This window comes from Cyprinodon tularosa, unplaced genomic scaffold (genome assembly GCF_016077235.1).
Source record: "Cyprinodon tularosa strain WSP-4 unplaced genomic scaffold, ASM1607723v1 ctg72, whole genome shotgun sequence".
In the NCBI taxonomy this organism is placed as follows: Eukaryota; Metazoa; Chordata; class Actinopteri; order Cyprinodontiformes; family Cyprinodontidae; genus Cyprinodon; species Cyprinodon tularosa.
Window position 1 is genome coordinate 1,034,509 of NW_024039474.1, and position 24,920 is coordinate 1,059,428.

The window sequence follows — 24,920 nt, forward strand, 5'->3', positions numbered from 1 at the left end:
CAGCTAAAGGCATCCATCCCTTTTAATGGAGTCTGAGCTGATTTTGCACAAGCAAATATAAAAGGCTTTTAATAGTAGAACTTTGAGGTAGTGCTGTGTAGTCTCTGAAATTAGTTTTAATGGTCATGTTGATAAAACATAACACAGGGTACTAGCCTAATTTAATTCAGTTCTATTTAGTTTATTTATACAGCGCCAATTTACACCATGTCTATTTGACTAAAAGAGTTTTTCATACTGTTACAGGTTATTTTTAACCTATGGAGTTTAAGATGCTTTGTCTTAGCAGTTAAAGACACAGACATGCTGCCGATCTGCCAACAACTTTCTTTTCCTGATGGGAGTTTCTCAGAAAAAGCTCTAAAAAGAGCTAAATCTGTAAACTCCTTGTTGTCAAAAAACAACAACAGATATGCACAGAAAGTGGAGTAATACCATAATATTGGCATATTATAATTATAATAATAGCCTTCAAATGACACTTGTTTATCAGATAAAAGTGCCTTTAAGGAAAATCTTTACTAACAAGGCAGATAATAATCATAATGTACGTGTCATTAAGCCACATTTCTGTATTTTTTTTAATCGGTGTGTTAATCTAACTATTCCTGCTGGGTTTTCATCAGCTGTTGGCAAAAAAACCCCCCAAAACATTATAATAAAGAAAATAAAGGGTGTAAAATATCAGTTTGTGTGAAATCCTTAACAGTAATTAATATTGTAATTGACAGAATAAGACAAAGGTGTCCATTGTTTTTAGAAATGCATTTCTAGACATGATTTAACGTGAATGTGACATTGTACAGCGGCTCCTTTTATTTATTTATTTGTTTAGTGGTTTGTTCCTGCTCCATATCCCATACTCATGTAAGATGATAGGAAACACAGTGTATAATTTTCAAATTTTTTTCTGTTTGTGAAAACACAAAACCAATAAAAATGTTTAAAATAGAAATGCTTTTCTAAAATCAAATGCAATTCGTTTATATTCAGATCTCCCGAGTTTATTCTTCATAGACACATTATTGTGACAAGAACCCGAGTTGTTTTGGCTTGAAGGTATTATTGCCTATCCTAAGCCAAAACTGTAAATTTATTATCTCGTCTGAACGCAGCACTTTCTCTGTAGATTTTCTCTATGTGCGCCAAAAGACTTGTTACAAACTACAAACAATGATTTTTTATGGGTTTCAGTCAACACTCAACCATAAAAACTTGTACTCTAAAGAACACAATTAATAGCTTTCATTCTCCCAGTTCTCCCAGAGTGACTGTTGATTTCATAGCTTCTTCTCTGAATAGCTTTTACACCATAGTTTCTCTTGCACGTTTTTGACTTACTATTTTTTTGTAGAAAATCTGACCTTGTCGCTACATTTGTGACACAGTATTTTATTAGGGGTATCAGGGAAATGGGATAAAAAATTATCATTTCACTTTTTGAAAGTCAGTCTATAGCATAAAACCCTAAAACAACTTAAGTTGTAAGAGGACAATTTTTCTGAAACAAAATTACATTTATCCGAGTCTGTGCTTGGCTCAGATGCTGAAAAGCTGTCCATGCATTCCAGTTTTAGAAGTGCAAAATGATGAGCATAAATCATGAGTGACTAACTTATTTACAGCAGTTTATTCTGCTCTGGCTAAGCGAGAGAGAGAGAGACATGAAAAATGCCTCCAGTCTGATAAACTGGGAGCCCTGGCTCTACATTATGAGCTGTCACTGGGTAAAGACTAAAGAGAAGAGTTTATGGATGCAGAAACAGAATAAATAAGCCAAACGATGCAAAAAAAAAAAAAATAGGAAGTTGAGAAACATATTTTCTTTAAGAATATGACTTTTCACAAAAAGAATAATAGCAAAAAAAAATGAAATATAATTTCTCTGCAGTGCTTTTTAAATTTTCCATCCATCTCCTACTGCTTATCAGGGTCACAGGCTTATGGGTGAAAGGCTGGGTCCAACCTTAAGAAGTCCCCAGTCCTTCACAGTGTAACACACACACACCAAAGGGCATTTTAGAGTAGTCAATTAACCTAACAGTAATGTTTTTGGACTGTGGGATGAAGCCAAAGAACATGCATTCATGTGGAGATGGTGCAATAAAGATCCTTTAGTTAGGATGCAAACCAAGCATCTTTTTAGTAGAAGACTGCAAAACAGTGCTACAAATGTTATCACTGTGCTGCCTCAGATTTTAATTTCTGGTATCAATAAATACAAATGACTTTTATGTATTAAACAAGTTAGACGTGTTAATATTAAACAAAACCTAACTATTTAATACCTAATTAATTAAATGTTTTTCTATATCTTTGAACCATGCGGCTTATAAGAAAGAAAGGCTTTTCTGTGGATTTTTCCTAACCGCCAGAAGGGGAAGTCAAAGTTGGAAATTAAAGAATAAGAAGCTAATTTTTACTTAGCACAACATGCAGCAGGCATGACGGAGAACAAATGTCCCAAATTCACGTATTTTGACATTTATTTGCTGCATTAAAATGCAGAACAATGAAGAGACTTGGCTCAACTCCTGAAGATCAATATCAGCAGCTTATAGCCCAGTGTGGCTTTTATATGTATGTTTCAAGTTTGTTTTTTTAAAGTGCACTCTATAGTCTGGAAAATATGGTACTTAAAGTTTACTTCGGCCCATCTTTGTGGCATTAGCTTTCTTAATCATTGAATTTGACATATGGACCTCCTTCTCCAGTTGTGCTATTGAGCGGGTCACTCACCTGCTCTCCAGGGCCACATTGCTGCCCAGCACCCAGCTGTCCTGCAGCTGGACGCATTCCGCCGTACTCTGCAAGTCAGCCGCCAGGCCGGCTGTGGGGGGTGGACTCGGGCTCCTCTGATTGGCCAGTGAGCTCCGGCTCAGGGAGGTAATTGACGGATGCTGCTTATGTGGGGGTGGTGCAGGTGGGATAGGAGGCGGGGCCTGTTGACTAGTCAGATTGTCACCTAAAAGCAAACATCAGACAGACAAGAGAATAGCATTTAACATACTTATATCAGGAGCCAAATCAGAAGCGAACGAATATCTGCACATTTACTTTGAAAATCCTGAGTTGAGAGACGACAGATGGTTAAGGCACGCAGATATACAGTATGTGACAGCAACTTAACAGACCAAGAAAAGCAAATACAACCAAGAGCAAGTCATAAAAATGAGATGCAACCACTGCGAAAAGGGCTGTTTTTATGAATATACACATAATAATTGTCACAAAACACCATACGGCTGACAGTTGGGTTCTCTTAAACAGAAGGTCACTTAGAGAGGCAGCTGTTCCTTTATGGGCGCTTAACGCAATGCTTCACATTTGATTACAGCCAGAGAAGACTCTCAAATAACTAATGACCAGAACATCCATTAGGGCTCTGAAAGAACAGGTTTTCCAATTTCACACAAAGCTGTGTAATTGGCCCCCAGAATGGCATGTGGTGATTATCTATCCATCTTTCCTGTTTAAAAGGTAAAAACCCACAGTGCTGACAATTCTGATTTGCTCCAATGAGTCCCAAATGGGTATCATCTTTCCTGCCTTACGGAGGCTTAGAGAATATTGAAAAAGCCAGAAGCTGTTTCTTTTAGGGAGCTTCTGTTGTTTTTGCATCGACAGCCTGAATTTTTACAAACCCTAAAGGAGTTTAGATTTACAGCAAATATGTACACCGAAGGTCAACGCATGATTTAACCTTTGCTTTCGCAGGTGTGTGTCTACAGTATGTGAGTGTATGTGTGCAAAGACCAGAGTGGTCACTGTGCTGCCAGCTGCACTGAGCAGCACACTAAAATGACACAAGCCATTGTTTTGAATCGAATCCTTTAATAGCCTTGCAGTTTGTGTCCTTGTGTGAGTGCCTCTGCTTTTCAGAGTGCCCTTCTGTGCATGAAACGAGCTGTTCAGTGGAGGCAAATGAGCCTTTTGGTAGCACACAGCTAGGAGGAAACATGAATGCATTTTGGAGCAAGGCAATCATTTTCACTGCTTAGAGGGAAAAACCTTCAGGCTTCTGTCCAGGCAACCAATTAGAACCAATATGGACTACCCTCTAATGTTTAATATAGGATCACATAAAAACATGTAGCATGGGAAATAGTGCAGTAGAAATTATTTTGAAATAAAAAAAATAATTAAGTTTCGAGGAGTACACGGAAGCCTGACAGTATAATATTCCAATGAAATGTTTTTTTCACACAGTGAAATTTTAAGTATCCAAGCCTCTTGAACTGGTTTCTCATTTAATAAAGTTAGAATTCAGATTTTTTTATTCGATTTTAAATGATCAACAAACTTTAAAGCAAATTTATTCAAGTAGAAACAAAAGTTGACCAATCTGATTAGCTTACACTCCTCTAGTGAAGAAAAGTATCCTCACAGCTTGATGCCGCCACCAACACGTTTCACCATGTGGTGGCATCCTCAAAGCGATAAACAATGTTTTCTTTTGCACACAGTTTCATTAATGCCGGCCAAAAATTTTTCATTTTGGCTAAATTTGAGATAAAATGACTTTATTTCAACAATTCCTCCACAAAGGGAAATGTGCTTCTCATTAGTAGTTGGCCTGTTAGGTTGGGCAGACACTGTACCATATTTAGCTGTTTTTGGGTCCATTTTTCTGCTGTGCAAGAATTTTTGGGGGGATCGGCTTGATTTTCAGCTTCACCCTGTGTCATGTATACAAGGGATAACAACGGGCCACTAGCTTCCCACCACCCCCCCATGATCAGGAATCATAAGTTTGGATGGAAATCCAAGATGTTTGAAATTCAGTTGGCCCTTGTGAGGTGATCATGCGCGTATTGTGCTGTTGAAGCAGAACTACGCGTGTCTATTAGCCGTTTTACCTCAACCTTGCACACTGCACACGTGCAAACAACATTTTTCTTCCTCGATTTTACTTCCGGATAGGCGATCCTGACCAGCACCATTTCTCTTACTCTGATGTGTAGTTTCTGGACGTACAGCATCAGATATTCCAAGCTGTGAACTTTTTAAGCCTGTGGTTTTGTCGTGCAGTTTTGGCTGTAGCTGAGTACGATTACAAATACCATATGTTGTATAGGCAATAAAAATAATAATACTGTTCTTGCACCGCTTATCATTATATATACATAGTAGTTCTTGGTTTCATGGTGTATTATATATTCTTGAAACTAAAATAATAATAGTCAGGATGTTGATTAATAATTTTAACCCTGATTTAAAACACTTTACAATGTTCTCCCTCAACTGTCTGATGTGTTCCTTGACCATAGAGTAGGACTGGGCAAAAATGATTCAATGAATGAATTACATTTTTGTTGTTGCGGGAGTTAAAAAAAATAATAAATAAATAAATCTTTTTTTTTTATATATATATAGCAGTGCATTTTTGGCTCCCAGGAGTTTCTGTAGCTGCAGCGTTACTCTCAGGTTGCAGTTTGGCAAACGACACCATCACACAAAACAGCAAATGACATCATAATTACAGGTGAGTGAGAAGTTTGTTCTCAAAAAAGGAAGATTTTTTTGGGAGGGTAAAATAAAGGCCTACCCTTAAGATGTTTTTGTTTTTTTAAGAATTTTCTTTCCCAGCCCTCTGAGGCCTTCAAAGACCAAGTAGTCTGGATTATAAATATTTACAAGAAGATTACATTTATCAAACAGGAGACCTCTTAATTTCAATGGGGAATTTGGAATTTTTAGAGTTATAAAGAAAAAACTCTATACATTTTAGATGCTTTGTTTGGTTCTAGATAATAAAATCCCAATAAAATATACTGACAATGTGAAGGGTCCAGTAGTTAAAACTAATTTTGCATGCCACTGCATATATTTACAGGTTCTTTTTTGTCCCCTTCCTTGCAGGCTCATGCATGAATAGACTCCTTGACAGAAACAGAGTTACAAGAATCCACAGCTCTGGTGCAGAAGGCCAATCAAAGATTAATTACGTCCTGACTGCAATTACACAGTAGCAGCATGGGGCCATAAATTCCATAAAAGCAAAATCATCAGAAGCAAATGAAGGTTGTTATTTTCCCCTCCTTTTTGTGAACTGTGATTAGAGTTTTATCAAACCCAATCAAACATGATCCCTTTAGCACCCCACGCCACCACGTTCAAAGTCACTTCTGATATCTAAATTAAGCATGAATTACCAGAGATCAGTTACAGTGCTGGTATTTGAAAAATAGAAGAGTGCCATGACTTGGTGATAACGAATACAAGACATCCACTCAGCTCCTGGGTGAGACTGGGACCCCATTAGAAAAAAATGCTTAGTAGGCTGATGGAAAAGTGAGTTATCTACCAACTCTGGCTGGTTTTACTTTACCTCCAGGCCTTATGGCTCCGCAGGAGCCTGCAGAACCAATGGGCTCAGCTTCACTTTCCAGCTGAACATTCTTCATATCACAGTGAGTGAGAGGAAAAGAAAATTTAAACCGTGTTCTACCGTTTGGTAAAGAAATTCAAGACAATTAAGGTGAACGTGGGTGTTGACATCCTGAGAGTGTCTTTATAAGAAGAATGTGCTCATCCCACTCAAAATTCAATTAAAATTCTTTTTATTACTAAACCCTGGTATTTTTTTTTACACCAACAAATTCAATAAAAACTCCATCAAAAGCAGCCCATCTTACCATAAGCCATTACAAATAAAGATACATGACAGATATTGAACAAATTTGTATCCATTCATCTCAGTGTTTACATATCGATCTTAGTATCCTGATTGCCCTCATTTATGTGGCCCCTGAAAAAGCAGTGCAGCCAAGTCTCAACGCATAACAAAAACATAGAGCCAGTTTACATCACAGGTGCATTATGTTTGATGGGAACAGTGCGTGAAGGCTTTTACTGCAAAACAATTTATGATGAACCGAGATGTTAACATTCTCGAACTGTTCCCTGAAATTAGCTGTTTAGTTGTTGAGGACACAGAACAAAATGTTCCAAACACCCAATAAACCTCCCAAAGAGCAGGATATGACATGCAGTAAATCAGAGCGTTTAATCTTACTATAATACTATGGAATGTGAACTATTGTAAAGTGCTTTATGCACAGGCACACAACACAGCAACAACACAGCAAAATCTAATCTCCATTGATGATTCTGATCAGCTCTGGTTCAATTTGCCCCAACTGCCAATCTTTTATTTCAAATCTTTATTCAACCCTTCCCATTTTATCCCATCCTACTTCCATGTCGTAATCATGTAGCCAATTGTTTATATTACCTCAGTTTATTTCTCAGTCATTTCATGAACTATAGGGATACAAAATAATGAAAAATAAATATAAATTCCTGCATTTGTATGTTAATTCCCATATGATTTGCTTCTATCTCATTTCTCTCTGCTTTCAGTTTTTTTGCAAGTTGACTGTTTTAAATAATGTCAGATTGTGATCAATGATCAAAAAAAGTTGCAAAAGTGAACTCCAGCTGGAAGATGTTTTTAATATCCACATTTTCCAACAGCCAACAGTGTTTAATATGAAAATATATCTTTTAAAATGTCAAGCCAAACAGGTATATAGCATCCATAAGAGCTGAGAAATAATTATTGCTAAAGGGACTGCTGTATACAACCCCACTTGGTATTAGGGAAGGTCTTAAAAATGCACTTTAAGAAAAGGCAAACGTAAATCAGAAATATTGAAATATATATAAACAATAAGGGATCCCCCCCACATCTGAAGAGGGGCAGAAAACTTCTTTTTTATGACGTTATCGCAGTGCAAACACTAACAGTACAAACGTTTACCAAATCAATACTAAGAAAAAAAAATATAGCAAAATAGTAGTTAAAAAATAAGTCCATGCTTATTGTGGCCATAAGTATTCTGAAGTCTACTTTATTTTAATGCAGTTTAACAGGAATAATACACAATAGTTGGCCAGCTCAATGTTTCTAACTGAAAATATTCAACTCAGCTGTTAGTTTTTCTAGAAATCATTCTGCCATCAAGGATCCAAAGAAGGCAGAACTATAACTTAAAAACTGCACAATGTGCCAATCAACTGTCTTCCCTGTTTTTTTTTTTTTGTTTTTTTTCTTTTTTGCTGTAGTAAATCTGCAGACAGACTGGTCATACTTTCCCATGCTAAAATTATAGAAGGAGCTCATATGTATAAAAAGGAATCAACTGTGGGTCGGACTGTCTTGCTTGGTTTCTCAGAGGAACAGGGTTGACTTCAACCCACCCATTCAGCCATGGTCCCTCAGAATACACACAAAGACTAAGTAAAGACATCTAAATTTAAAGTTTGAGGTACAACCAGAAGATGGCAAACACATGAAAACAAAAAACTGTTAAATAGTATAGATACAATTATAGATCTGATTATGTATGCAATTAATTCAGTATTAGTTGTCATAACTGCCGTTTCTGTTTCAATTAAGAGCTATTTAACAAATTCTACATTTTCATTTGTATTATACATATACCCACTGATATGAAAAAACATAAGCTAAGATAAAAAGATGGCTCTTTTTTGTCTTAAATGCACAAACACAAATTTTACTCTTGTGCATATCACAGATTCAGGTTTAAAATGTAAACCAAGCTGTAAATGTTGCCCTTTTAAGCTTTTAAATATGAAACGTTACTCCTTGTAGAGTTCACTACTCGATTGTTATCATTACTTTAAGGATTATATAATTTTTTTCTAAATGTATGTCTCATGTGTTTTTAGTTGAATATCACAGTCAAGATTTAAATTGCATATCTACATTTTGCCCTTTAATGCTCATCTACTGAATTCAGGCCTTTTACGTATATGGTGGACAAATTTCGATTAAAGGTACCGGTCTTAACACCATGTATTTCTTTCATGCACTCCAATTCCCTGCACACAGTAGGTGTCAGGCTGTCTGAGTGATGTCAGGCACCATGGTTTCTGGTCTCCAATTTAAGGTGTAGGTTTGAATCCAATTTCTGACAAACAGTTTTATACTCAGCACAGGGTCCCGCTATGATGAAAACCTGTAAGTGAGAAGCTCAATGTGATTCCAGGTAACTCAAAGGGAAAATGTGGCACTAGCAGTGCTCATTCTCTGTGTACTTCTCTAGAAGAGTTGGATGTCTGAAAGCCACTGGGGTAAGCCATGATAAATATGGGCTTTTGCCACTTTAATTTACATTACCCACTGGCAAGCATACATTATGTTTGACTTTCCTTTTTAGAAAATAGACGCGCAAAAAATGAGGCTTTTACGAAAGCTTGGCATTGTCTTCCATCAAGACTGAAAGAATTAGGCTGGCCTTTAATGTGCAAACTGGGAAGGCAGATGAAACAGCTGTGAGGTTTATTGAGCTTTGCTTTGAAATCAGATCAAGACGGATGCCTCCTCTGCATAATTCCTCAACGTCAGCTTGTCATCATCTCCATCAGCTACATGCTCTAAAAGGGACTTTGGTGATTAATACTCCATGCCAAGACGGGAATGACAGACCCATTCGCGACTTAATGATGCTTTCCCTACTTATCAAAGCTGTTGCTTTACGGAGCTTCTGAAATCTTTTCATTAACTGAATCTAGAAAGTAACTTTGTTTTACGACTCTTTAGATATATGAGATCTTTAGACAGATTTGTGACGCAGGTGTTAATGAAAAATGTACTTTATTATAAGCCAAATATTTCTAGTTGTTATTAAATACAATTTCTTGTCTGTACATTGGTCAAGATATTGAATTAAGGCCATTTTACATTATTTCAGGGGCTGTTGCCATTTTGAAGCTGCTTCAATTGCTCTATATAATAGCATTCTTTGCTGTTTTTGTTGCTGTTATTTCTTGAGGGAAAATTAAGTTTCCACAATAATGGTCATTTTGAAAATATCCTTTTTTGATTATAAAATCGACAAGCCTTGAAGGCTGTGCATAACGTTCCAACACGGAGTCAGGACACAATTAAAAGCCGTTTTGCACTCACTAAAGCTTGGCATGCTTAGTGAAAGTCTTTTCATATTCATTGTGTAAATACTGCAAAAAGGCCTTGTGCCATTTTACTCTCCATTAAGAGACTGATGCAACTGCTAATGGAATTGAAAGGGCATTTGCTTTGGCTAGATTGCCCTTCACCAATAGGAAAATTGCTGTATGTGTGGATCAGAAGAATTCTATCAAAACAGATCACATAACTTGGAGATGCCAGAGATTTTCAATTACTGCTCCTAGTATTTACATTTTACAGGGAAAACCTAAATTATCCCCAAAATGTTTCAGCACCTTCCTGCTTAGAAATCTAGATTAAAAATAATGAGGGTACTTCAGCAACGTGTGTTTAGATTTGATGTATATATTTCAATTTTATATATATATATATTCTAATATGTACTATATTAAATTTATACTAAATATGTACTATATTAAATATATAATGGTTATTAAACATATATCAATATTATTTAAAAAAAATGCTCCATTCACCAGGGTTTCAAGACAAGATTATGTCAGGTTAAGTCTGGTTATTAAACATGACTTAAAACTCTTCGCTAAAGTTGACTTTATCTGACTTCTATATATTATAATAATGCTCGGGCCCACATATCTACTGATTTTTAAATCATTTTCTGATTATTCAGTAGACATTTCAATAGAACTTTAAATTGCAATTAGAGCTTTGATTATGTAATGCCCGTTTTTCTGCAAAATCAAGATCCTGACTATTATTATTAAAAACAAATAAATGAAACTTGGAATGAATGAAAATGAAAATTATTTTCCTTATCTATTAGTTTATGTCTTCCTATACTACAGTCGCAGTACATTCTTTGCTTTTCCAAATTAATACTAAAATAATACTAGGCAAACTTACTTAAGATTCCACAGCATCATGAAATAAGTCATCGTTTCATACCTTAAATTAAATTATAAAGCAATTGTAATGAAACGACACTCTGCTTAATCTTTCTAAAAGCTTCTAACGATAAACTTATGAAATATCTTTTGATTAAATTATAATAGTTTTGTTTTTGTTGCAGGTCTGTAGTGTTTTTATAACACAGTATAAATTAAAGAAACAAGAAAGCAAGAAAACATGGAATACGGAGGGTCCCATTTAAAAAAAAAACACATTGAATGTACATGCCAAATGCTAAAAATGGATTCTCAAAGATTTCTGGATTTAGTTTCCAGGTCTGCCGAGATATTTCCTGCAGCAGTCGACCTTAATATTCAGCAGTAATAGGCAGAAGTTTCTTACTAAGCAGTCCGGAAGGTATAGGTGGAGGCCATACCCAATGGATTTTTGGACCATCAGACAAGAGGAAAAAAACAAAAAAAAAAAGACACTTGCTCAAGGTGAGTTTGGGGTTTATTTTCCAGCAAAGAGGGCTGGAAATTTCAGGGATCTGGGCTTTTGGGAGAAACGTTTGAATTCTATCTTCCTTCAGCTTGAGAAAAATCCTCTCCATACTCAAAGCCAAGCCCACTCTTCCTCTGACTCTCTATCAGATCAAAGACAGATATTTCTTTTAAGCTGTTTCTGAGGAGAGGAACCAGGATGTAACCAATGTTTCAAATGTTACATAATCATTGCAATATATAAAATTATATAAGAACAGACATTTTTTCTTCCCATTGGTCCTACAGAGATGTACACTCATCTGCACAAACTAGGTTGCTCTGAATTTAAATTGTGCAGCTTGTATCAATATCTGAAAAGCAGGAACCTTTGAAGATGCACTGTAAAACTAAGCAGCTCCATGTCGCTGTTTACCCACCCCCCCCCCCCCCCCCCCCCCCCCCCCCCCCCCCCCCGAAACCTCAGCCTCCTCCAGTCACTGCTACAGATGGCAGATCAACATACAAATGATAACTGCTTAGCCGTTCTCTCTGTCAGCTCTCCGATTACATAGCAATTACACCCCTCCTCTAAAGCTGCTTTGACAATTAGTCTGCTGACAAAACACTTACTTCTATTTATTCATGTTTGGACAGCTTTGCCTTCTTTGTTTTTTCCGAGAGGTCTCTCTCGCACCTTTATAAAGTGAAACGGTTTCTAGCTTCGGTGCAGCTTGTTTCTAAAGTCCATCAGAACTAATTTTTTTCTAAAGCTTATAGGTACTGTTTGATGAAGAGTTATGTAACCAAAGCCAAAACCAAAGCCTCAACATTATTTCTTCAGTGCAGCATAAAGAAGAATATTCCCCCAACATTGCATGCCTCGGTTCTCTTCAAAAACTGTGAATTCTTCCTGCAGTCTGAGGATATGCATGCCACTTTAAAGGATCTCTCCAAATTGTCCTTGTAAAGGTTTGCGCAGTTTAAATTCTTCTCTCTGTGCTGTCTTGTGCAGACTGGTGACCTGTCCAGGGTGTACATGCCTCTTGCACAATGGCAGATGAAGAAAGATACCAAACCCATCCACTATCCAGCACAAGTACCCTGCTTTAAACAAGGATGGATTAAGTGTTGAAATGTAAGCATCCTGTAGGTGGTATACCCCCTTAAGAGTTTTGTCAATAACTGCTGGATATCTACATAAGAATATAACATGTGGACAAAATGTTTGGTCCCCTGATAATAGATATGTAGAAAGCCTAAAATCCTCTTTTATTTTAGCAGGATAATGTTTTTTTGAAAATATAAAAATGATCAAGAATAATACTGTCTTAATTTTAGTACATTTACTTATTGGGTAAAAAATCAAAACAACAATAACTTTAGTGGAGATGTTTCTTTCCTATTTTTCTAAACAGAATAACTTATGGCACCATCCTGCTAAAAGAATGTCCCTGGAGCCTTTTTCTAATTAATTACATTTTTCTTCCCTTACTCGTTTAGTGGAAAAGATTTTTCTGAACCTTTAATTAGCAATCTGGGAATTTGCAGGGGTTAAAAATGACCTGATAGATTTATTTTGAAGATCACAGGAATAGGACAAAGGTTTACATTTCTTGCCAAAAAACAAAGTAAATAAGTCACAGTTAGACAGCTGTCACAAAAACAGGGGCCTTGTGGTCTCTATAAAAAAAAAGATGGCAACTCCATTGCTACTGATAATTTGGGAGAAAAGAAAAAAAATACCAATGCCATTCATACTATCACAAATATAATCATGTGGAAATTGTTAGACCTTAGTAAGACTAACTGAAAACATGTATGTTGGACAAATAAAACAATTTCAGGTAGTTGAACTTTGAATAAAATCATTGATACATTTAAATTAATATCATGCACAAAGGAATTGTCAAATACAGTTTTTCTTGACTATTGAACTAAGTGAAATTTTATAGCACATACAGGACATTTTTTTCCCTGCTGACAATAGAACCGTATTTGGAAATATACTAGTAACTATGGAAACAATAAGTAAAGGAAAACTGCTTAACCTTATATCTAAATAGTGTCTTAACTTGAGATGTATTAAATGTTTTTTTCAGGTCAATATTAAGCACCTGGTGTGTATTGCTACTAGGGTTGTCAAGATACTAAACTTTTTAACTCGATACCTATACTAAGGAAAATATTCGATACTCGATACCATTTTCGATACCACAAGGACAAAAACAAAGACTCTAAAATTCTACAGAAATATTTTCATTAATAAATAAAGTACAATAAATAAATACAATAAACAATAAGAACAATATTTTGAGGTTGTATGCTGTGCACAATATTAAGCAAGCTTGATAAAAAACTTACAAAATTAAAATTAAGTGTTCCTTCCTTGGCTATGATGTGCACACAACAATGACGCTAGCCAAACTGGTTAAGAAACAAAAATAATTCTCAGCAGCTGCACCTCTTACAAAAAAAAGTCTGAAACTGAAAAGTGCACAGAATTATTCAATCACACAGTATTCTGAAAGTGCATTGTCGTCTATTCTGCACTTTAGACGAATGACTGCTTAGGTGCCACTGGTGGTAGCACTGTATCGATACTTTTAAAAACGAGTATTGTATCCCAATACAACGTTTCAGTATCAATACTTTTTTGAGTATCGATACTTTTGACAACCCTAATTGCTACCGGTCTTCCATTTGCAAGGACTTGCCTGTGTAACTTGAGTTGGATTCATCAGGGAAGGAGTCATGTGACACAGTGGATCTTGGGGTCTCATAAAGTTGTTATAAAAACAGATATAACATTTTCCTGATCAGAGATATGTTTGCTTCTCTGAGTTACTGTAGGATTTACTCTGGTGATCCAAAGTGGTCTGCTGTTAGATTCCAAAACAAGAAGAGAGAGTGTTTAATCATGCAACAGCCTGGAATGTTGACAGGAAAGTGTTACAAGTTGCTTATACCTAGAAGTTACACATCTAGCGCCCCTAGTGGCTAAAGGTTGCACAACATCTGTTTTAATAAAGTATATGTATATATATTGCATCATGCTGAAAACATATGCTCGAATCAAATGTTGGATTTTTCTAAAATCGTTCAGCAGGAGAATTCCAGGGTAAACGATTAGTTCACTTTAATTATCTTATCATCTTTATCAAGGTTACCAATCCGTTTGTCTGGCTTAGACAACTATGAAGCATAGAACTTTTTGACTTAGACTTAAACAGCTTTTATTGTAATTTTGTATACACATAGTTTATACAAATGGAAATTTGGTTTTGTACCGCTTTCAGATAGTAATGAGCAGCAGCTTAGCAGTGAAATGAACATTTCAATTTCGTAGTGCAGCAGTGATCTTGGTGTTATCAGTGTCATACAAAGTCTTGATTTGTGACTTGATTTAGAGCGGGGAAAAGGCTGTTACAGAACCTGCTGGATCTGCATCAGATGCCGCAAGGCCTCTTTCCAGAGGGCAGCGGGGAGAACTGTCCATGGTGGGGGTGTGAGGGGTCACTGATGATGTTAAGGGCTCGGGACTTTTTTGCCTTGACAGACGAAAGACTTTTGTTTTGAAGTAATTCTAAACTTACTTTCGGCATAAACCGAGGTTTGATGTCTGAAAAAGGGGTAATTGGAAAAAAACAATTATGAAAAACAGACCCATAAAGGAAAATAAATTTATAAAATGATTCATTGATTTATTGAGGTAATTCACCAGAAGCAACTGTGTTAACCTAAGCCACTTATGGAACTTCATATGAGAAAAATACAGACTGAAGCAGCTTTAAAAGCGTTCCACATTTGCATCATTGCTATTTCTCAGTACATTAGAAAACTGATGAACCTTTCCAATTTGCAATCTCACTTTTCAGTCCCTGTTGCATCATTCATTTTCCGGAAAAAAACTCCTACCCTGACAGTTTGTTTACATATTTAATGTGCTTTTTTTAATAACCACATCAGCAGCGACGTGCCACTACCTCTCACAATGAAAATCAATATTCTCCTGCAACATCCTTTCTGATCTTGAAGGAAGATTAAGATTAAGTAAGCTGCAATGCATCAGACGACAAGGAAACTTGAGGACACCGCGAGACATGTGATTATACAAATGTTTCTGCCAAGCCCTTTGTTGTGAATCTGCTGCATGTTTAAACTAAACCTGGCTTGAAAGTAGGCATCCGTTCCCCTATCTACATGACTGCGGATGTTTAGAGCAGCTTCAGTAAGAGCCAGTAGCTGTGATGGTGAATGGTTAATGGGGGCCAACCTGAAACCCTTGTTAGGGTATTCCTGGATGGTGCAGAGAAGCTTTTAAACATTCAGAAGCTTTGCAATTTATTTTCAACCGCAGTGGCTCTCAGAAGGTCAGAAACAACAATAAAGGTGCCCCATGTAGTTCTGCACACCTCTGAATCACTTTCCCGACCACAGCAACAGACTTGCATCAGTAAGTGCACAAAAAAGGCATGTTCTCCAAATCATCTGGAGGGGAAATGTGACGTGCATTCTGAGAACTATTCATATGCCTCCCTATTCATTTACAGCTCGCTTCCCCAATCACTTGAGAAAATGGTTTGAGCACAAAAAACAAAAAAAACAAAAACACTTATGGTTGTAGTGGCGGCCTTTTACAACGGTTTCTGTAATTGCATTTCCTGTGCAAATCGCTCAGTTTTTGTGGGGAAGCCAGACAAAGAAAGCACTATCCATCTAAAAATGGGGAAAGCATATCTTTTCCTGATTAATTGTTAGCATATTGTTCTCAACTGGATGCACTCCACTAGCAGAGAGGGCTAATTTTCACCTCCATTGTGAGAAAATTTGAGGAGGAGAAGGGTTTACGCTGTGTGTATCTTTCAGAAAACATAATAGGACAACAGAACACAACATTCTCTAGAATTTGATATCTTTATATGGAGCAAAAACCTCAAGCAGAGTTATACATTATCCAGTTTATTACATACTGTTGTGCCTTTTTTGTAATAAAACTGCTTTACAACAGCGAGAAAATCCAAGATTTTATCAAGTCATCAATGAAGCTGAATCCATGTTAGGTTGATATCATTTTTCCTGTAAAACGGTGAAAACTAATTTTGACAAAATACTGATAAATAGGTGAGCGTAAGCATTTTTTTTTTGTTGTTGATTATTTACAAATAAATGTTTAGCATTTTTGCATACATAAGCACCCCCAGCTATATAAATACACTGAGAAAAAATCCAAACAAGCCAATGCCTAGAATATGGCACAATGCGAACCTACCTAAACCCGTCTTAAACTGAACAAGAGAAGAAGCAAAGATGGAGCAGTACTGGAGGAGCTGTAGAGATTCACAGCCTAGGGTGGAGAAATCATTGCATGTCAATGGCTGCATCATGCTGTGGGGAATGCTACAGAGATGAGATGAGGATATGACTGCAGCTAAAAAAAAGGAAATCCTGAAAAAAAAAAAAAAAACATTTGAACTATTTAATAAAAATTCCTGCAGCATTTACAAACCAATGCTTTTGGTTTTACAGTAGAACAAAAGTCAAGCTTCATTTCCCCTCCACTTCCAACATGTGCATGTCTTTGTGTTTCTTATTCCATAAAATCTGAACAAAGTGTTGAAGGTAGGGGCAATATTAAAGCCTTTACTGTTTAGGATCTAGAAAGAGTTTTTCTAGGGTTGAGGTACAGCTAAATCCTGTCCATCCATCCATCCATCCATCCATCCATCCATCCATCCATTATCTGACACGCTTGTCCCGAGTGGGGTCGTGAGGGGTGCTTGTGCCTATCTCCAGCCGTCAGCGTGCGAGAGGCAGGGTACACCCTGGAAAGGTCGCCAGTCCATCACAGGCTAAATCATGTCCATTTCTTTAACTAGTTAATCAGCTGCATTGCCAGCTGACATGAAAGCAAAACTGCATTCAATTGCATTTCCTTATGCTGCAGCTTCACAAAGGAAAAAAAAAAGCTTTTGTGGCTTTGGTAAAAAAAAAAAAATTCTGTAAATCTAATAATATGCCAGAACAAAGAAATTATCCACATGCGATGCTTCTCTATACAGCAGACATTAGTACAGCCTTAAATTATTAATGCACTGTCATCTAAGTCTCTTAATCTAATGAACTTTAATGAGCAAACAATGCAAGCTGATCCATGCTATCTCTCCCCATGATGGGCTCCTTCCAACATGTCCAGATATAATTCTTTAAACCAACATTCCTTGCAGCGTCTGGCTTGAGAGTTAGAGCTATAACACACAGGCTGAAAATCCCTCTGCTTTCCAAAGAGCTTTCCTGGGGCTAAGGCTATGAATTGATATCCCACTGTTGCATTACTCCTGGCCACCGAGCAGAGCATGGGACAAGAATAATAATGGGACAAATCATTGGTTTTTCCCTCATACTGCTTACCAACTTGTGCATTAGAGTGGAGGGGCGGCTCATGCTGAAGATGTCAATAACCTCAACGGGACATGAGTGATGAACTTTACGTGTGCAAGCACATGTTCCACTCCACGCACGCGCACATTGAAAACACACTCCAAAGCCCACTGAGAAAAGCCTTGGAGCACTAGTGATGTTTTGGAATTTTCCGTCAGAACACCCTCTGCTCCTCTCGGCGAGAAGAAGATGTAACCCGCGTACCCTCTGAGGCTTGCTGCATGCTCAATCAGCAACGTGATATGGCCCACGGCTGTGCGGTGAGGTCACTGTTGGAGTCTTGAAGACTGATCATGCATGAGGTGGCCACACAGTGCTTTCTGACTAATGTGCCACAGCTAGGCTGCTTCCAAAGCTTCTATTCAGCTGCACAGCCTCAGCTCCACCCTGAGGAAATTGGGATCTGACTAAAACTCTGTGGGCATTGAGCTGGAAAGTACAGACATTTTTTTAGACATACACTATTAAAATCCTAAGCAGCTGAGCTGTGAAATTTGTGACTTATCACAAAATTTTAGCTCCGGTTTGAAATACAGGCACTGTTCTGATATGACAACTGATCCACTTTAATCAACATGACTGCGCTTTTGTGCAACTGCAGTTTTAAGTGATGCCCCTCCAGTGGCCCAGCATCACAATTCATTAGCAAAACGGGTCTTTAAAGCTTAATCTGCCGTGCAGGCATTCTTAATTTTTAACCTCATCACCCCTCTATCTCAGAGTGGCTCTCAAACACTTCTGCACCATTCTAATCAACAGCAAAAGTGGCCAGTGAAGTCAGATGCACTGTCCTTCAAAATGCCACTTTATCTGACAACAACAGACAAGGCTGCCTGCGTTCCAGTCTTCATTCTTCCTAGAAAATACCACCCTAAGCATCATCTGTCAAGTATTGGCTGCAGCCTAACATTTCACTTTGTTTGGCAGACATTGATTTTTACCTCCAAGGTGTTGTCAAGGAGCCATCCAGCTTATACATACCTCCTTTGCCGGTTCTTCAGAGACTGCCTTTACAGGAACACATTTACCCCCACCCCCTTCACACACACACAAAACATGATGTTCAGAAAAATTGCAGTGTTTTAAGGTAGCTGGAAATTTAGCCAGATTTGTTCAATAGGGGTAGCTGAGGGTATTAAAATGCATGATACAGTCAAGCTCAGCAAAACCACATTTTTCCATATATATCTCTGCTGCTAATTTATCATTAGAGTCCAGCCAGCATATAAACACACAAAGATTTGAGCAGATTGTTGACGTGTATCAAAGCATGTTACCGATGTAAAAAGCGGGAGCCTGGGGAGAGTTCTTAGTGCTTTTCATGCCAAATCGCTCAGCCAAAAAAAGCCTCTCGACACCAGACGTCAAAACATGTGGTCACTAACGGATTTATTCAATCCTCCATCCATATGTTTGGAGTACGTTGTTTTTATTTATTTATTTATTTATTTTTTTTGCCACAGCAAGTCAGATAACAGTAATTTATCAACCTCCGTCTTACCACAGCCTCAGACCATCCCTCTGCACACAAGCCCACATATTTGCAGCCTTGTTGAGCACTACTTTATATTCATTAAGTGTCACAATGTTATAACAAATAGCTAGCTTTAAAAAGTAGCAGTATATCTTTTTTAAGAGTTATTAGGTACAAAAATAAGATCTATGAGGAAGTTACCATTTTATAATCTGAAAGCAACAGTTAAATATTTACTCTAAAAATACTAGATAGGAGTATAAACTCCACTAATTTCTCTTTAAACTTCAAGCAAACCCAACTTAAAAAACCTTGTTAGAATTTAAAAACTATGATTTCAGCTCCATAGCATCAATGTGCAATAACTAAGGCGTGTTTGCCTGATTAAGACCTTTTAGAGGAAATATAATGTTCTTTAAACTATAGTTTCAGTATTAAAATGTTCTTTTATAGTCTTATGTAATATTCTAATCTTTAATGTTACGTTTTTATTAGCTTTAAGCAGAAAATAATCATAATTAACAGAATTAAAGTCCCCAAAGCATCAGTCTGTGTATAATGAATCTATATAATGGGTTTCACTTTGTGAGTTGAGTTAGTGATATAAATGCACTTTTTAATAATGTTTTAATTGATCTAAATGATTTAACCCCAGGATGTTTTAGTTTCTGTCCCCAGAAAAGAAAATGGAAACTGACACTTTAAAATGTGCAAACCCAACATTTCTTTCCATGAAAAATAACGGTTGAATTTCCCCTTAAAAAAAAAGATATTACTAAGAGTCTGACCAGTCTATAATAATTTTAATAAGCCTCTTTCTTTTTTTATAGTAACAACTTTTTTTCCAACAGCATTTCACCCATCCCCTTAGGGTGTAATGGGCTGTCATCGTAGCGCCTGGGGAGCTTTGGGAGCTAAGGGACTTGCTCATGGACCAAGACAAGCAAGCTCTAGGATTCAAATAAGGGGTTAAGATACTCTAAGCACCAGGCAACCACACATAACACATCATGTGCAACATCATTTTTTTGTGCACCTGGGTCTAGCTGTCTGTCACCAAAACAGATCTTAAGGTTTGCATCAGCTTCATGAATGAGGTGGGAATCATTGTCCTTCCATGATGTTATTTTTTCCACAGTTCATTTGTCTCCCACCATCTGCAATGTGTCCAGGGCGCATCCAAGCGCAGAGATGATTCTCCTAATGCGCTTATTGAATCCTCTTAGCTGTAGATTAGCTGCTGCTTTAATAAAATATGGTGTAGAAGATAGCAGATTTAACCAAAGAGGCAAAAGGGTCTTTCTGAGCTTTTTTCTTGAAATGAATCATGTGTGCAATCAGTAAGCAAACTACGGTGTTGCTTGCAGTGGGACCCAGAGACCCCTAATTAAATGTTACCTCTGACAAAAGCCAGTTTTAGAGGCTACTTTCTAGAATGTCAACAAAATAATTTTCCAAACCTAAAAGCATCATACACATTAGGACAGACTGGAGGATTAAAGTTTGAGGTCAGTGAAAATGAGACATGATTCTGGGACAAGAGCTGAAGTCCACTGCTTTTCTCCTGGGATCCTGGCAGTGAAGCCTCAGAATGTGTATGAACACCATCTGTGGACAGTTTTTAGGATAACTTAACTGCACGCCACAACGACCTCCATAGGTAAAGGTTTACACTGTTTATTAAGTGCAGCCTATCTTCAACTGTTATAATTAGAATTAAGACTTTCATATAGAAATAAAATGGAAACAGAAAACTTAGGATTTTATTGATTGAGCCAGCTAAATTCACAACAGTAAAAAAATTAAATGAGAGCAGACACAGTTATTAAAATAGCCGACCACTGTGGGAAACCGCTGCCTGTAGCAGAATAGAAATGATAACTTTTGTAGAGCTACCAGCCTCATGGAAACTGCTGGTAGCCTGAAATTTGCTTTATAGTTATGGATGTTCCACTCCGGGAACAACACTTTCCCTTTCCTCTCTCAAGGTTCAATCTCACCTCCATTGTGACACCATCATGTTAAATGGAAAAATTGTCTTTTTCTCCAAAAGCTGCTGCATGAGGGAAAAAAAAAAAGAAGACTGGCAGGGGTGAGGAATGGCAGTTCATCTCTCGGCCTATTTACATCTTGCTGTGAGCAAGCATCATAAAGCTGCTCTGTTTTTAAAAGAGCGTTATAAATATCCTGAAAATTTATGAAAATGAAACAGAGCAGGGAGAGCAGCTTCATCATTCAGACGCGCACGGTACACTGATAACTCTTTTTAACAGTTCAATGACTTATATATTAGAAATTCACTTCAAAACGGTCAAAAGTTCACTTGCTAGACTTGTAAAAAGTATTTCAGTGTGCACGTCGCAGAGCTATTATATGCTCACTTATTGTGTTGCACTTCTCCAGAAAAAAAAAACAGAATGAAAGATCTTTTTCCTCAGGCTCACAGCATAAATAGCTGAATATATAATTCAAGTTAATAGAAGGAAGACATTCACTCTCATTTAATGGATTTGAATCCTACAACTTGATCTTGAAATTTGATTTAGTAGATTAAATATAAATGAATTGGCATGTACTTGTTTAAAAAATGCATAAATATTTTTTTTTTCAGCTAAATATAAAAAAATTCTGCATATTCAAATATGTATGCAAGTGTGGTGGCACTTTAATGTGCCTGAGTGGGCGCAAATGCTGTTAACATGCTGAGGCCACAGGAATAGTAGCAAGCAGGTAGCAGTGATGTGTTGACAGCATCCATTAAGTTTCTCTGTGCGCACTCTCCATTCACACACAGGGCAATGCATGTCTTCAGTTTGGTGGTTGTACTTGTAAACTATACAATTTGCTTTTCGTGCCTCAGCAGGCATCAATTAGCGCCTCCCTCGCGCCTCTACATCTGAACCGCACTGAGTTTGGTTCCGTGCTGCTAGGAACATGTTGTGAATCTGTCATGAGTCATCTGAAAGGGAGGAAGTGTTCAACACGGGAGAGCTTAATTATTGCTCACCTCAGGCTTTTAAATCAAGACTGAATATTAGACATTGTGTTTTATTGAATGGTATTCATCATTCCTGCAGGATTATCTGTAAAACTTTACTTCTGTACTTCATTCTGTAATTCAACTGTACTTCATGGGAAATAACGTCATGGTTTTTTCATCATGGTTGTATTTAAATTTTGTAATTTCACAAATTTGTGAGAAGAAAAACAAAAAAACTGTCTATAATTACTTTAAGCATAATGTACTGCCTTCTCAAAATAGAGAATAAACCACTAGAAAAGGAAATAATAAAATAAAGATTTTCTAATATAGATTTCTCCAAAAATAAATTACTATTAACAATCTATGGCAAGGCATTTTGGAAGACAAAAGAAACTCCAGAAATATTTATCAGAAATTCTGACAAATACTTTCTTAAGGTGATAGGGAATCTATAGTAATCTTAAAATGTTTGCTTTAAATCATATTAAGGACCAGCAGTGGTTGGTGTGGGCTATCAGTCAGCAGCAAAATGAAAATTAACAACTAAAAGGTTAACATGGAGCCACATAATTAAATCACTGCTACATTACGGGAGAAATTATAACTAACTCATGTGCTCAATAAGATTATGTTCTGCTTTTTAATTGAAGCCTCAGAAAAATTGTGTTCTTGCTCACATATTTATCTTTATTCGTTAGAAATGTATTAAGATGAAGTTTCAATAAATCAGAAAAAAGAGGATAAAATTATGAGCCTACAAGTATAACTCCTGCTGAACCAACCTTGACATATTTTCGTAAGAGAATGCTTATTAAATTCATGTCAAAGAGTCTATTTAGCAGTTAAACTAAAAAGGCAAACTTTGTCTTTGCAGGTTTCCTTTGAGACAGCAGCTTGATGCTGTCATTAGACTGTGCTGATCGGCCTTTCAGCTGCGCACACAGCAGAACGTGACACGTCTCTGTGGTGGAAGACACTGATCGTCCTTCAGATTGGGCTTAATCATGTTTGCTTTCCTCCAATTAGATAAGATCGGAGCGTCGTCAACACTCGAGCTTTCTGCCTTCTCCTCTGATGGTCTCAACGCTTTCCCTCCCTCTCACCAAATGGCAACAGTAGGAGGCAAAGGATGGCCCGTGTTCACACCCGTACGAGTCATTTCACACTAGAACACATCCATCAGAATAAGGATTACAAAAGCCAAGATGAGGCTGACAATAGAAACTGAGAAATGATATTTGAGAGAAAGAGCGGCGGAGAGAGCATATGGCTTCAGAAAACCGTAAGTTGTCAGTTTATAAAAGGCAGCAGCTGGTTAAGTTTCCTGCCTCAGATGAGTATTGACCACAATGAACTGAACAAAGGCTTATTAATCTAACTGAAAGCCCATGGCTGGCACGAGCGTGTGGAGTCACACTTTTCTGTTTCATCCATAATGCACAATCAACTGTCACTATTTGAACATGTTTTTCTCTCTGTGTTCTGATAGTGTAGTTTATCATGCCTTGCTGAATTTCTGTAGCTAAACATGAAACTAGATCATAGCAGGGAGTCCAATCTATGTCTGAATGATGGTTAAATTGAGAGAAAAAAAGGACCCGCAGTGATCTTAAAGCACAACCAGTCTCACAAACCAGAAAAATTCTGGCCAACGACAAAACTCAAATTAAATTCATCACAAGGAATGATAAGAGAATACATGTAAGATGTGATCTGCTTCTTTAAAAACTTAAATGTGCTCCAGATGCTGTGCAAGTAATGGAAGACAATGATTTCTGACCTCATCCTGATGTTTATTCAAGGCACTGTCAATAATGTAATCCCTATGATTTAGTTAGAAATCACATCTGCCACATTCTGGTGAAGGCCACCTTTGTCTACATATTCATGAGCAACAATATTGACTAAATGTCTTGTCTGGATAAATATAAAATGGGTTGTACGGCACAACAGGATCAGATAGCGTGAACATAAGTAGAGGAGAAATGCATACAAGAGATTCTGGGATTACCTCTGAAAGCTGAAAAGCTAACAAAGTCTTCTCATCCAGGTCTGGTCACTGATACCTAGAAGTTACTGTAGTGCATGTCTAGCAGGCAAACCAGCAGTGCAGAGCAACTTTCTGAGCAGCATGGCATTAGAAAGACTTTGAAAATTCCCTCCTGCCCCGATGCTAAGCGATGAAAAACAGCAGCTTGTGTTCTGAAAACGTCATGCTCTAATTCATACCTGCAGCCACGGCGTGCTACGCTGGAGCGGTCAGTGCAACAAGACATGGTCACACAGATCCTTTTTCTGTTCTCAGAGTGACAATAGAATCTCATTGTCAGGTGTTTAGGCAGATAAGGTCGCACACCCTCTGGGATTAGCGTCTGCTTTTCATCAGTGTAATGCTTAAAAAACAGGTTTAGCAAACGTGCAGCGGATCAGCCAATTTAAATGCTAAACCTTTTTCTCATGTAGCAGATTGGGGCCAGGGGCTAAACACATACAGATAAACAAATCAACCTAGCTGTAAAGACTGAGAGCGAGGAAAGCAAATGAATGACCCTCACAGTTTTATTTGTAGAACCAGAACTAGGAAATTGGCGATATAGTCTGCAAAACGCTGTGGTTGATTCTCTTGTTTAAGGTGATAACTCAGTCAGTGTCGAGTTCAACACAAAGAGTCAACCTATGGGAGGAAGGGGGGGGTGCTTTGTTGTTTAAATGTACAGGGCTTTGGGAGTCTAC

General features: G+C 37.3%; 1 protein-coding gene across 7 annotated transcripts in view; it reads right to left on the reverse strand.

Moving 5' to 3' along the window:
• Nucleotides 1-24,920, reverse strand: part of si:dkey-237h12.3 (teneurin-3) — a 221,607-nt gene that overhangs the window by 131,722 nt on the left and 64,965 nt on the right. For all 7 annotated transcript variants that reach the window (XM_038269103.1, XM_038269102.1, XM_038269109.1 and 4 more), the window contains one exon: nucleotides 2,740-2,965. In XM_038269103.1, the coding sequence (XP_038125031.1) occupies nucleotides 2,740-2,965 (226 nt within the window). The remainder of the gene's footprint in view (nucleotides 1-2,739; nucleotides 2,966-24,920) is intronic.